This window comes from Eulemur rufifrons, chromosome 1 (assembly GCF_041146395.1).
Source record: "Eulemur rufifrons isolate Redbay chromosome 1, OSU_ERuf_1, whole genome shotgun sequence".
NCBI lineage: Eukaryota > Metazoa > Chordata > Mammalia > Primates > Lemuridae > Eulemur > Eulemur rufifrons.
This window is the reverse complement of record NC_090983.1, coordinates 421,605-433,814: the sequence shown is the minus strand read 5'-3', so window position 1 is coordinate 433,814 and position 12,210 is coordinate 421,605. Positions and strand designations below refer to the sequence as shown.

General features: G+C 66.4%; 1 protein-coding gene across 3 annotated transcripts in view; it reads left to right on the top strand.

The window, feature by feature from the left end:
• The first annotated feature begins 638 nt into the window (after positions 1-638).
• Positions 639-12,210, top strand: part of D2HGDH (D-2-hydroxyglutarate dehydrogenase) — a 33,763-nt gene continuing 22,191 nt past the window's right edge. The window contains exons 1-6 of one of the 3 annotated variants that reach the window (XM_069465371.1): positions 639-732; positions 2,482-2,840; positions 7,885-7,942; positions 8,749-8,888; positions 9,612-9,805; positions 11,261-11,429. In XM_069465371.1, coding sequence (XP_069321472.1) covers positions 2,492-2,840; positions 7,885-7,942; positions 8,749-8,888; positions 9,612-9,805; positions 11,261-11,429 — 910 coding nt within the window. In that variant the 5' untranslated portion in view covers positions 639-732; positions 2,482-2,491. Of the gene's footprint in view, positions 733-1,486; positions 1,666-2,481; positions 2,841-7,884; positions 7,943-8,748; positions 8,889-9,611; positions 9,806-11,260; positions 11,430-12,210 lie in introns of those variants that run through there. The other 2 variants (XM_069465370.1, XM_069465372.1) reach the window with 2 other exon arrangements.

Here is a 12,210-nt window from a genome sequence, read left to right as displayed (position 1 = left end):
AATGAGCCGGGCATGGTGGCACATGCCTGTAGTCCCAGCTACTTGGGAGGCTGAGGCAGAAGGATTGTTTGAGCCTAGGAGTTTGAGGTTGCTGTGAGCTAGGCTGACGCCACGGCACTCACTCTAGCCTGGGCAACAGAGCAAGACTCTGTCTCAAAAAAAAAAAAAAAAAAAAAAAGGGGGTCCACAGACCCCTTCTGTGGTCATCTCTGTAGTTCCAGAATGTGTAACTGAAACAGACATACCTGACAACTGGGAAAACTCCCAAACTGACTTTGGTGGAAGGAGGGCCATGTGGCATCTCTGGAACCTCCTTTTTCTACCAGGACGGTAACGCAGAGGCAAAATGCATCCTTGACCTGAGAGATGCAGGGGTGACTTAACGTCCCCGCAGTTGATCTGCTGTAAAGAGGGTGGGGCACCCTCAGGGAACGTGATGCACCTGCTGCTCCGGAGGTCACCAGAGCCACTCAGCACTCGCCTGGCACGCGGTGCGTAGCTGTTAACCTGTCTGAAAGGCTGGTTTCTCTCTGCCAATTAGCAAGAGCCTCCAGAATTCGTTTGCTTTTCCTTGACAAAGCCAACTGCACACCTCCAGCCTTCCTGGGGCGGCGTGAGCTCCCCTGCGTCCTGACCTGGCCAGAGGTCTTCACTACCTGACGCCCCACAGGACGCCCCTGGGCTGCCTCGCTGAGGACGGGGAGCCGGTGCGCCGAGGGACCGGCGCTGCAGGTGCCTGAGCGCCGCTCCGGGTTCCAGGGGCTGCATCCGGAAAGCAGAAACCACCCGAGTTTAACGGGTTAACTCAGCGCACGGAGCCCTGAGAAAGCAAACCGGGAACACGGGGGCAGCCCTCACCCAGGGCTGGGGGCCCAGAGGGGAAGGCGCTGTCTGGGCTTAGAGCTCGGAGGAAGGGCTCGCCAGGTTCAGACGCGAGCGGGGGGAGGGCTTAGGGTTAGGGTTACGGTTTTAGGGTTAGGGTCAGGGTCAGGGGGTTCAGGGCTCAGGGATTTAGGGTTAGGGAGGGTGCCCTGCGGCGCGGGGACTCAGGAGCGGCCGGCCCCCTCTCGGGCCCGCCCTTGGCTTTCCGAGCTCCCGAGGGGTCTGCTCTGCCTCGCGGGTCTGCATTGCCGGCAGGGATGTCTGCCCGATGGGCCGGAGACCCCTGGGGGACGCGGAGGCCCCGGGGTCCCGCAGTAGGACGCGGGGATGGGCATTCACCCTTCGGTGCCAGTCGGAGCGGACCGCGGTGGGGCCTCGGGGAAGGGTCCGCAGGGGTGCTGCGGCGCCGGGCGAGGCCTACGCTCGGGAGGCCCCGGAGCCGGCGGGAACGGGCACGGGCGGAGGGCGCACAAATGCGCAGGCGCAGCACCGCCCCGCCCCCTTCACCCCTCACCCCCGCGCGGCCGGCGGGACGGGGACAGTGTTGCGGGTGCGTGCGCGCGGCCGGCGGGACGCGGACGAGACTGAGGGTGCGTGCGCGCGGCCGGCGGGACGGGGACGAGACTGAGGGTACGTGCGTGCGGCCGGTAGGGCGGAGACACGCTGCGGATACGTGCGCGCCGGCGGGACGGGGACGAGGGTGAGGGTACGTGCGCGCGGCCGGCGTGACGGGGACGAGGCTGTGGATACGTGCGCGCCGGCGAGACGCGGACACGGTTGCGGGTACGTGCGCGCGGCCGGCGGGCGCGGGGCTGGGGGAGCTGGGGGTCCCAGGCGTGGCTACGCGGGCGGCGACCGAGTGCACCCGCCAGGGCCCGGGCGAGCCGGGGTCCGCTGCGGTGGGCGCTGGCCGACCTGCCCCTGCGGCGGCCCCTCGAGGCCGGCGCGTTCCTGTGACCCTGACCTGACCCTGACCCGACCCTGACCCTCTCGCGGCTGCGGGTGCAGAGCCCTGCTTGACCCTGGTGTGTGGTGCGAGACGTTTCCCCTCCTTTCTTGCCGTTTGTTTGTTTTTTGAGTCTGCAAACGTTTTTCAAACTTGTGGTAAAATATGCATAAAACATGAAATTTACCATTTTAATCATTTTTTTCGTGCACAATTTAGTGGCATCCTTCCCTTCCCTTTTAGTGCTGGTCGGTAGGCCTGTTAGGAAAACGGGGCGGAGCATTGATGGCCCCGCCCCCCGTGGAAAACTGTCCCCGAACCCGGTCCCTGGCGCCAAAGAGGCGGGGCCGCTGTTTTAGTGCCTTAAATCCCAGTTTTGCCGGGAAGGAGGAGGCCTGTTATTACAATGCAACTCCCCGGGGAGAATGCCCCCGCCACAGGGGACAGTTGAGTGACTTCTCACAAGGGGACCCTGCAGCACGACCACACTGGGGTCAAGGGCAGAGCCCTCCCGGTGCCTGTCCCTGCGGTGTGCTTCCGGCCGCTGGTGCCGGCCTGCGGGCGCCGCGTGCGCCACGTGCGGCTGTCCCCCTGGGCTGTGACGCCCTGGTCGCCCCGTCGTACGCCAAACCTGCAGTTCACTTACTTTTTAGGGCCAGCGTGATGGGGCCCCATCGGGTGCCCAGGTGGCCGTGGTGGCTGTTCCGGGCCTCTCCAGGCTGGGCGCAGACAGCGTGTACCCTCAGAGCCGGGGTGCCGCGGGGAAGGTGGCCCGGCAGCTCTCGGGGCGCCGCGGCGGCCGGCCCCCTGGCCCGCAGGGGCTGCTCCTCGGTGCCCTCCCAGCCCCCCGAGGTGATGCTGACCCACGAGCGCTACCCCGTGCGGCGGCTTCCGTTCTCCACGGTGTCCGAGCAGGACTTGGCGGCCTTTGAACGCATCGTCCCTGGCAGGGTCACCACAGACCCGGCGGAGCTGGAGGCTCACAACGTGGACTGGCTGAGGACGGTCCGAGGTGAGTCGGGTCTTCTCACCGACCCCAGGAGGGTGGGCTCCAGAAATATGTGCGTGGGGCACGGAGGACGTAAACACGGGCGGGGCGCAGCGTTGACTCCCCCGTGTGCCTTCCGTGCCTGTGAAGACAGCTGTTGGTGCTGGTGCCTGTACAGTGTTCTGAGAGAACAGTCTGTGACCTGTACTGGTGGCGCCGGCGTCTGCAAATTAAGACAGTCCCGTGGCCGCTGTGAGAGGCGCGTGTGTGTTGACTTCTACGCGCTGCGTTTCAGCCTGGACTCTTTGCTCCGGCTGTTGGGACAAATGACCTCAAACTGGGGGGGCTTAAAACAACAGAAATTTATTCTCTCAGTTCTGGAAGCCAGAAGCCTGGAGTGAAGGTGTCAGCCGGGCCTCGCTGTCCCCAGGGTCCCCAGGGGTGGATTCTTGCTGCCTCCTCCGTTGCTCGACAGCCAGTCCTCGGTCAGGTCTGGCACAGTGGGCGTCATCAGTGACCTTGACAGAAGGGACGGACACAGCACTGGGGCCGACTCCAGGGCATGAGGGCAGAGGGAAGGGAGCATTTTGGAGGACATCTTCAGGGGCCGTGCTGTCGGGGAGAGAGGTGGCTGGGGCATCGTGGGGAGCAGGGGCCCAGGGAAGGTTCTTTCCATTTGTTGATTTTGAGATGAGAGAGCCGCTACGGCAGGTCTGTACGGTCGATGGGAATGTTCAGCGCAGTGAGCAGCGGGGAGCCTGGCGTGAGGTCCTCGAGGGAGCGGGAGTGGGACCCACACCCAGGTGACGGCAGCCCGGCGCTCAGTGGTGGGGGGTGTAGGGCAAGTGGGCAGAGGGGAGGAGGGGTGTCGGGGCCATGCGTATATCATTAAAATTTAGGGAGGTGGCTGAAATGAGGGCAGGGCAAGGGGACACAGTGGGGGGCGGGGTGGGGCGTGAAGCCATCCAGGCTGGGAGAGGGAGGTGCAGGGACAGTGGGAGGTGGGGTTGGAGCGAGGGGCCGGGCCGATGGCTCTAAGCCAGGTGGGCAGGGATGAAGGGAGGACCCCTGAGGCAGGTGGTCCCGGTGAGCAGATGGATGGCCGCAGGCTGGGGAGCTGGCATCGTGTCGCTCAGCTTGGAGGTTTCCGAGGGTGGAGCAGACTGCGGTGTGGTGACCAGGTCCTGGGCGTCGGCAGTGTCATCTGTCAGGTCTGTAACGAGTGGGTGTGAATATTTGAGGCGTACGGGCCCCGTGGCCTGGGCAACGGCCCGGCTCTGCAGTGTTGGTGCACAGGCAGCTGTACACAAACACAGACACGTGGGCACAGCTGTGTCTCCGTAAAACTTTATTGATTAATTGAGCTGGTGATTGATTTATTGATTGATGGAGACAGTCTCACTCTGTTCCCGGGCTAGAGTGCCGTGGCTTCGGCCCAGCTCACAGCAACCTCAAACTCCTGGGCTCAAGCGATCCTCCTGCCTCAGCCTCCTGAGCAGCCGGGACTCTAGGTGCCCCCACGCCCAGCTAATTTTTTCTATTTTTAATAGAAAGGGGGTCTCACTCTCGGTCAGGCTGGTCTCGAACTCCTGAGCGCAGGCGATCCTCCCACCTCATCCTCCCAGAGTGCTGGGATGACAGGCGTGAGCCACCGCACCCGGCCTCCATAAAACTTTGTTTAAAAAGCAGGTGGCTGCATTGGCTCTTGGGCCTTGGTTTGCTGACCATGTAGGTGGATGCTGAGGTCCAGGGAGGACCCAGAGAGCTGGGGGTGCGGCAGTGGCGGGGCAATGGCGCGTGTGGGTGCCCTGACGGGGCCTGGGGGTGGGCAGGGAGGGTGCCTGCTGCACCGTAGGCCCAGGGGTGAGGGAGAGGGGCTGCGGGGAGTAGAGACCAATGACACAAGCAGGTGCTGGGGAGGCCCAGAAGCTGTGAGGTGGATGCCCCAGCAGTTCTGGCGGCAGAGATCGGGGGGTGGAGCGGGGCAGTGACACAGGGTCCAACTCTGGTTCTCCCCCGGAGCATGGGGCCCTGGGAAACGTGGGAGGGTGCTCTGTGGTTGCCTCAGACAGCAGAGGGTGCCGCTGGCGTGGAGCGGCGAGGGCCCCGGTGCCCAGCGGCTGGGCGGGGCAGCCCCGTCCCGGGCCCTGCTGGGGGGCACCAGGAGAGCGTTCAGGGTGGTGGGACGCGCTGGGCCCGAGAGGAGCGGGGCTGGTGTTTCTGCCCGGTGGCCGGGGGTGGCCCTCTCCCTGGCCCAGGCGGCAGCCGGCCCTTACAGCCACTCTTCCTTGGTGAGTTACGCCGCCTGGGGCGACTTTCTGCTCCGTCTCCGTGGAACTCCCGTCAGTGACACTAGGCCATCGGAGCGACCCCGCATTTCCCTCCTTCCCGGCAGGGGGAAACGTCACAGGAGTGGCCGATCCTGTGTGTTTGTGTCGGTGTCTGGAGCAGGGCCTGGCGCCGGGGGCGCCGACACACCTGCGGGGGGCCCTGCGCAGACACCCCGTGGGCGAGAGCGGCCCTTGCCGGGAGCCTGGGCTCGGAGCTTGCCCAGCACGGCGGACGCAGGGCTGCCGCCGACACAGACGTGGAGGGTCACCAGGGCCCCCACTGTGGGGTCTGGGCCAAGGCCTAGACCCCAGGCCACTCCCTCCACGAAAATTGTGTGTTTGATGAAAGGCAAACAAGAAGTGGCTTTCAGAGTCAAAAAAGTGACAGCTTGATTCTTGGAGCTCCACAAAGGGCCGTGGCAGCTGTGACGTTCCTGCTGCCTCTGCCGCCCCTTCCCCTGTGAGATCCTCTCCCAGAAGTCGGGAGGAGAAAAAACCTTATCATCTAGGAGCGGCGGCCCCTGAGCGGCTGACTGGAGGAGGCGGCGGGGGTCCCTGAGGGGCTGACTGGAGGAGGCGGCGGGGGTCCCTGAGGGGCTGACTGGAGGAGGGGGCGGGGGTCCCTGAGGGGCTGACTGGAGGGGGCGGGGGTCCCTGAGGGGCTGACTGGAGGGGGCGGGGGTCCCTGAGGGGCTGACTGGAGGGGGCGGGGGTCCCTGAGGGGCTGACTGGAGGAGGCGGCGGGGGCCCCTGAGGGGCTGACTGGAGGGGGCGGCGGGGGCCCCTGAGGGGCTGACTGGAGGGGGCGGCGGGGGCCCCTGAGGGGCTGACTGGAGGGGGCGGCGGGGGCCCCTGAGGGGCTGACTGGAGGGGGCGGCGGGGGCCCCTGAGGGGCTGACTGGAGGGGGCGGCGGGGGCCCCTGAGGGGCTGACTGGAGGGGGCGGCGGGGGCCCCTGAGGGGCTGACTGGAGGGGGCGGCGGGGGCCCCTGAGGGGCTGACTGGAGGGGGCGGCGGGGGCCCCTGAGGGGCTGACTGGAGGGGGCGGCGGGGGCCCCTGAGGGGCTGACTGGAGGGGGCGGCGGGGGCCCCTGAGGGGCTGACTGGAGGGGGCGGCGGGGGCCCCTGAGGGGCTGACTGGAGGGGGCGGCGGGGGCCCCTGAGGGGCTGACTGGAGGGGGCGGCGGGGGCCCCTGAGGGGCTGACTGGAGGGGGCGGCGGGGGCCCCTGAGGGGCTGACTGGAGGGGGCGGCGGGGGTCCCTGAGGGGCTGACTGGAGGAGGCGGCGGGGGTCCCTGAGGGGCTGACTGGCGGGGCTGCGGGGGTCCCTGAGGGGCTGACTGGCGGGGCTGCGGGGGTCCCTGAGGGGCTGACTGGCGGGTCTGCGGGGGCCCCTGAGGGGCTGACTGGAGGAGGCGGCGGGGGCCCCTGAGGGGCTGACTGGCGGGGCTGCGGGGGTCCCTGAGGGGCTGACTGGCGGGGCTGCGGGGGTCCCTGAGCGGCTGACTGGCGGGGCTGCGGGGGTCCCTGAGGGGCTGACTGGCGGGGCTGCGGGGGTCCCTGAGCGGCTGACTGGCGGGGCTGCGGGGGTCCCTGAGGGGCTGACTGGAGGGGGTGGCCGCGGTCCCTGAGGGGCTGGCTGGAGGGGCTGCGGGGGTCCCTGAGAGGCTGACTGGCAGAGCTGTGGGGGTCCCTGAGCGGCTGACTGGCGGGGCTGCGGGGGTCCCTGAGGGGCTGACTGGAGGGGGCGGCGGCGTCCCTGAGCGGCTGACTGGCGGGGCTGCGGGGGTCCCTGAGGGGCTGACTGGAGGGGGCTGCGGGGGTCCCTGAGCGGCTGACTGGCAGGGCTGCGGGGGTCCCTGAGGGGCTGACTGGAGGGGGCTGCGGGGGTCCCTGAGGGGCTGACTGGCGGGGCTGCGGGGGTCCCTGAGCGGCTGACTGGCGGGGCTGTGGGGGTCCCTGAGGGGCTGACTGGAGGGGGCGGTGGGGGTCCCTGAGGGGCTGACTGGAGCGCACGGTGGTGTCAGGGATGGGACCGACTAGCTCAGAGTTCTCTTGTCACCCACGTCTGCGCATCAGGCGTAATGGCAGCCAAGGATGGTACCTGGTGGATGAAACAAGAACCCGGGAGTCGGCACTGGTGCGTAAGTAGCTGACTAAGCGAGTCATCGGGGTGAGGCAAAAGCCCTTTCTAAGGTTGAATGTTTGCTAAGAAATGGAGGCAGGTGGCTGGATTTGGAAAAGTCACCATTTGGCTGCTATTGTGATAACTGATTCAGGCAGATGATCAACAGATGCTGAAATTAATGGGTGAATTTTGAGGAACAACAGGATATTTACATAGTGTCAGCGGGTCCCCACGAGATACTTATTAATTATAAACGGAAAGGTAGTAACTTGCGGTGGAGAAGCCGCGTCCCGCCCCCTTGCAGGGACCCGGCCGCCTCCACCACTGGTGGGTCCAGTGGATGTCGTGGCCTCCACGCCAGCGGGTCTGGGGGTCGCGGCCCACGGCCCACCGCGCCAGCCCGGCCCGCCCGCCGGCGTGTGGCGCGGCCTGTGTTGAACGGGCTGCTCTCACGCGGGCGGCTGCGGACTCCGTGGCCGTGGCTGTGCAGCCACCTTGCGAGCAAGAGACAGTGCCCGTGTAGGACGTTCTTTCCGGCAAGGATTCTTTCGGGTGATTCCAGTCGGAGTCGCCTCCCTGCACCATCTGACGCGGGCTCTGTTCTGTCACAGGCTGCAGCAAGGTGCTGCTGAGGCCCAGGACGTCAGAGGAGGTGTCCCACGTCCTCAGGTGAGGTGACGGTGCGGCAGCTCCGCGCCCTGCCCTGTGTCTGTGTCTTCCACGAGTCATTTCCTCACGAGGCCTGTTGGCAGCAGGTGGTGACGCAGAGGGTGCGAAGCTTGCGAGTGACATGTCGGCTGTGTGAGCTCAGCCTTTCTTCTGCACGCGTGTGTGTGTTTAAATGTCATCGCACGGTGTCTGTGATGTTATCGTCATCTCCTCCCGTTTGGCAACGCCCACGCCCACTTCTGACGCACGACGGTGTCACCACACCAGTGCCATTTACCGGTCCCCAGAGCTGCAGGCTGAGATGGTCCCGGGTCACATAGCCGTCGGCCGTGCTGCACGACGTCCTGGCCTCGGCAGGCAAACCGGGCACATCCGCACGGCTCTGTGAGGACCCGTCCCGGGGCTCCGGTGATGCCTGTGGGGAGCTCGTTTCTCCAGACCCCTCCCCGCGTGTCCTGGTTGCTTTGGGTCTCGCGGAGCCGGAGCCTGGGTGGGGAGGAGGCACCATCGGTGGTTCTGGTGAACGTCTGGGGGACCCTGGGCCAAGGACCAGGGAGCACTGCCCGGGTTGCAGGGAGTGGTGGGATGTGGGGGGCACGAGCTGGACCCTCTGTGAGCACCGGGTGGGCAGAGCGACCCTGGAATCGGGCAGACAGCCGGGCCTCCCCAGAGCCCCTCAGTGGGCCGGGCCGGGCGGCCTGGCTGCGCGGTGGGGAGGCCGTGGAGGGAGGCGGGGCCGGGGGCCAGGCGTGGGTCCTGCACCGCGGGGGTGGGCAGGGCCCTGACGCCTTCCCTGCTCGGCCCAGGCACTGCCACGAGAGGAACCTGGCCGTGAACCCACAGGGGGGGAACACAGGCATGGTGGGGGGCAGCGTCCCCGTCTTCGACGAGATCATCCTGTCCACCGCCCTCCTGAACCAGGTCATCAGCTTCGACGACGTGTCCGGTGAGCCTGTCCTGCCCAGCAGGGCAGCCGTGTGTCCCTCCCCGCGCCAGCCCAGGCTTTCCTGCCTTGTCAGCTGCTGGGACTGCTGGGCTGGGGGGTCCAGGGCCAGGAAAGAACCAGCCAGCCCCACTGTGCCCACGCTCCCATGTGTCTGCCACGCGCCCACCTAGGTGACGTATCCTGTGGCTTGTTCCAGTCCCCTCCCACTCCAGCCCTCTCTGGAGACATGTGAGGCTCAGTAGGTGACAGGTGTGAGGGGCTCCCGCGCCCCCACAGGGGTGCACCCGCGGCATCGTGGTCTCTCCTGGAGCAGGACTTCTCCACCAGACCTGGGCCCTGGGCCCCGGTCGTTCTCTGCGGTCAGGGCACCTGGGGGCTGTTGGGTGTTGAGCCACATCCTGGCCACCACCCACTAGATGCCAGCGGCACCCCCAACCCAGAACGTCTCCAGACGTCGTCAGGTGTTCCTGGGGGGCAGGGCCACCCCAGTGATTCCCTGCCTTGCAGCAGTCTCTCTTCCTCTCCCTTCCGGAGCGTGTGGTTTTTCTTCCGTATCACTGTAAGCATGAGGGTGACTCTAGGTCCAGGTGTGTTTATTCTGGGGGGAGATGGGAAGGGGACGCCTCTCGCCTCTTCTCCTCGGCAGGATCTGAGGCTGAGGTTCCACTGGTGGCTTTCCCCGGGGTCCCCCCTGCTGAGACCGTGCTCTGGCTGCGCCTGCAGGAACCCTGGTGTGCCAGGCGGGCTGTGTGCTGGAGCAGCTGAGCCGGCACGTGGAGGAGCGCGGCTTCGTCATGCCGCTGGACCTGGGCGCCAAGGGCAGCTGCCACATCGGGGGAAACGTGGCGACCAACGCCGGTGGCCTGAGGTTTCTTCGATACGGCTCTCTGCACGGCACCGTCCTGGGCCTGGAAGTGGTGAGCCGCGGGGCCGCCATGGGGCTGCTCTCTGGGGCCCCAGGTGGCGGCAAGGGTGCATGAGGCCACCTTGGTGGGGAGGGAGACGTTGGTTCCCATTGCAGCAGACGCTGCTCAGGGAGGCTCCGCTGTGGCCCTGACGGGGCGTCCTCTGCCTCCTGTCATGTGGGCGCCGCCAGGGCGCCTCGCACCAGCAGCGCCATCCCGCTGGCCAGGCTTCCAGGAGCGAGCGCAAGGAGGGTGACCCCAAGGTCAGCTCTGTGCAGTGACACCCATGCCAGCTTCTCCTCAGAGCCTCGAGTCCGTGTCCCTGAGCCCTCACCTGCCTGGGTGACTCTCACCGTCTTCGAAAGGGCAGAGCCTCTGGCCTGTTCCCCGGGTGGGTGGAGCACAAACCCTGCTCTGCTGCCGTCTGAACCGCGGCTCCCGGCAGCTTTGCTTTCTGGCAGCGGCTGCTTGTTTCCACCGCCGGTTCCTTCTCCCGTGGTGAGCGGTGTCAGCGCCCTCTGGTGAGAGTGCAGCAGGCAGGGCCCAGGCAGGGCTCAGGCAGGGCCCAGGCAGGGCTCAGGCAGGGCTCAGGGGCACGGCTACGGGGCACCCAGGGGTCCCGGGGCAGTGCGATCTCTGTCCTCGATCCACCCTGGGGTGCTCCCCTCTCCACCCCAGGGTGTTCCCCTCTCCACCCCGGGGTGATCCCCTCTCCACCCCGGGGTGCTCCCCTCTCCACCACCAGATGTTTTCTACCCCCAGGTATGCTCCCCTCTCCACCCCGGGGTGCCCCCCTCTCCACCTTGGGGTGCTCCCCACTGTACCCTGGGATGTTCCCCTCTCCACCCCAGGGTGCTCCCCTCTCCACCCCGGGGTGATCCCCTCTCCACCCCGGGGTGCTCCCCTCTCCACCACCAGATGTTTTCTACCCCCAGGTATGCTCCCCACTCCACCCCGGGGTGCTCCCCTCTCCACCCCAGGGTGATCCCCTCTCCACCCCCAGGTGCTCCCCACTGTACCCCAGGGTGCTCCCCTCTCCACTCCCCAGGGTGCTCCCCCGCTCCACCCCAGGTCTGTTTTCTACCCCCAAGTGTGCTCCCCACTCCACCCTGGGGTGCTCCCCTCTCCACCCCCGGGTGCTCCCGGACTCAGGTGGTCTCCCTTGACCAGCTGGGCAGTGAGCTTCCTGGGTGTGTGGTCGGGGTGGGGCTGGGGGACTCTTACTCCAGCGGGAAGAAAAGTCCCTCCTTCAGCCTGACTGGGGGACTCAGCTGGTCCCGTCCCCAGCCCAGTTCATTCCTGAGCCGGTCTGGGTGGGGCGGTGGGCTGCAAGTTCTGGTGTTCTCGGCGTCCTGGAGCCGGTCAGCCCCCCAGGTGTGGAGGCTGGAGAAGGGGGATGCTGGAGAGACCAACATCAGCTGTTAGGAAGGTGGCCGGCTGTGAACACCTGTCTCTCTTCTCTCCCAGGTGCTTGCCGATGGCACCGTCCTGAACTGCCTCACCTCCCTGAGGAAGGACAACACGGGCTATGACCTGAAGCAGCTCTTCATCGGGTCAGAGGGCACCCTGGGGGTCATCACCGCGGTGTCCATCCTGTGTCCGCCCAAGCCCAAGGCCGTGAGTGTGGCTTTCCTCGGTAGGCTTCCTCGGTTTGCTCCTGGAGCCGGGCTAGGGGGCAGCAGGGACGGGGGGAGCCGCGCGGGACGCCTGCCCTGTCTCTGCGCCGGGAATCCAGGGCCTGGCCTTGCCGCAGGCCTTCCCCGCTCCGGTCAGAGCACACTTCCTCCTCCCCCTCTCCTCTCCACACTTTCTCCTCCAACCAAAACTGAGGCTGTGGTCGTCTCTCTCCCCCATCACGCTCATTGTTTGAGGAGCTTGTGGGTAAGATTCGGAAGGGAATGGTGACATTTGGCATAGGTTCCGGGACACGGATCTGTCAATCACCGTGGGGATAAATAGCATCTCCCGCGAGGGCAGAGGAGGGTCCCCCACATCCGCCAGTTCCCACGGGCGGCAAACACACGGTGCCCCCTCTTGACAGGCCCCCCAGCACTGCAGCCGCCAGCCCCTTCTCTGCTCCCTTCACAGCAGCTTCGCGGGGCACCCACCTTGCCCGGCCCCCCAGGCTGTGGCATCTCTGCCTGCCGCCGCCGTCCGTCTGGTGCTGCCCCCCGCTAGTTCAGACGTCACCCGCTAGAGGGTGCGAGGGGCGTGCCGACCTCCCAGTCTGGATTCCATCAACGCCTTTACCCGGCGGGGAGCCGCGGTGATCTTGGAGAGCACCCCCAAACTCACGTTCTTAATTCTGTTTTTTTAATCTCTCTAACCGTAATAGTCACTATTGTATGGGCTACTTCCTGTGCTCTTCATTCTTTCTTGCCTCAGATCTTCCACTTGGGGTCTTGCTCCTTGCAGAT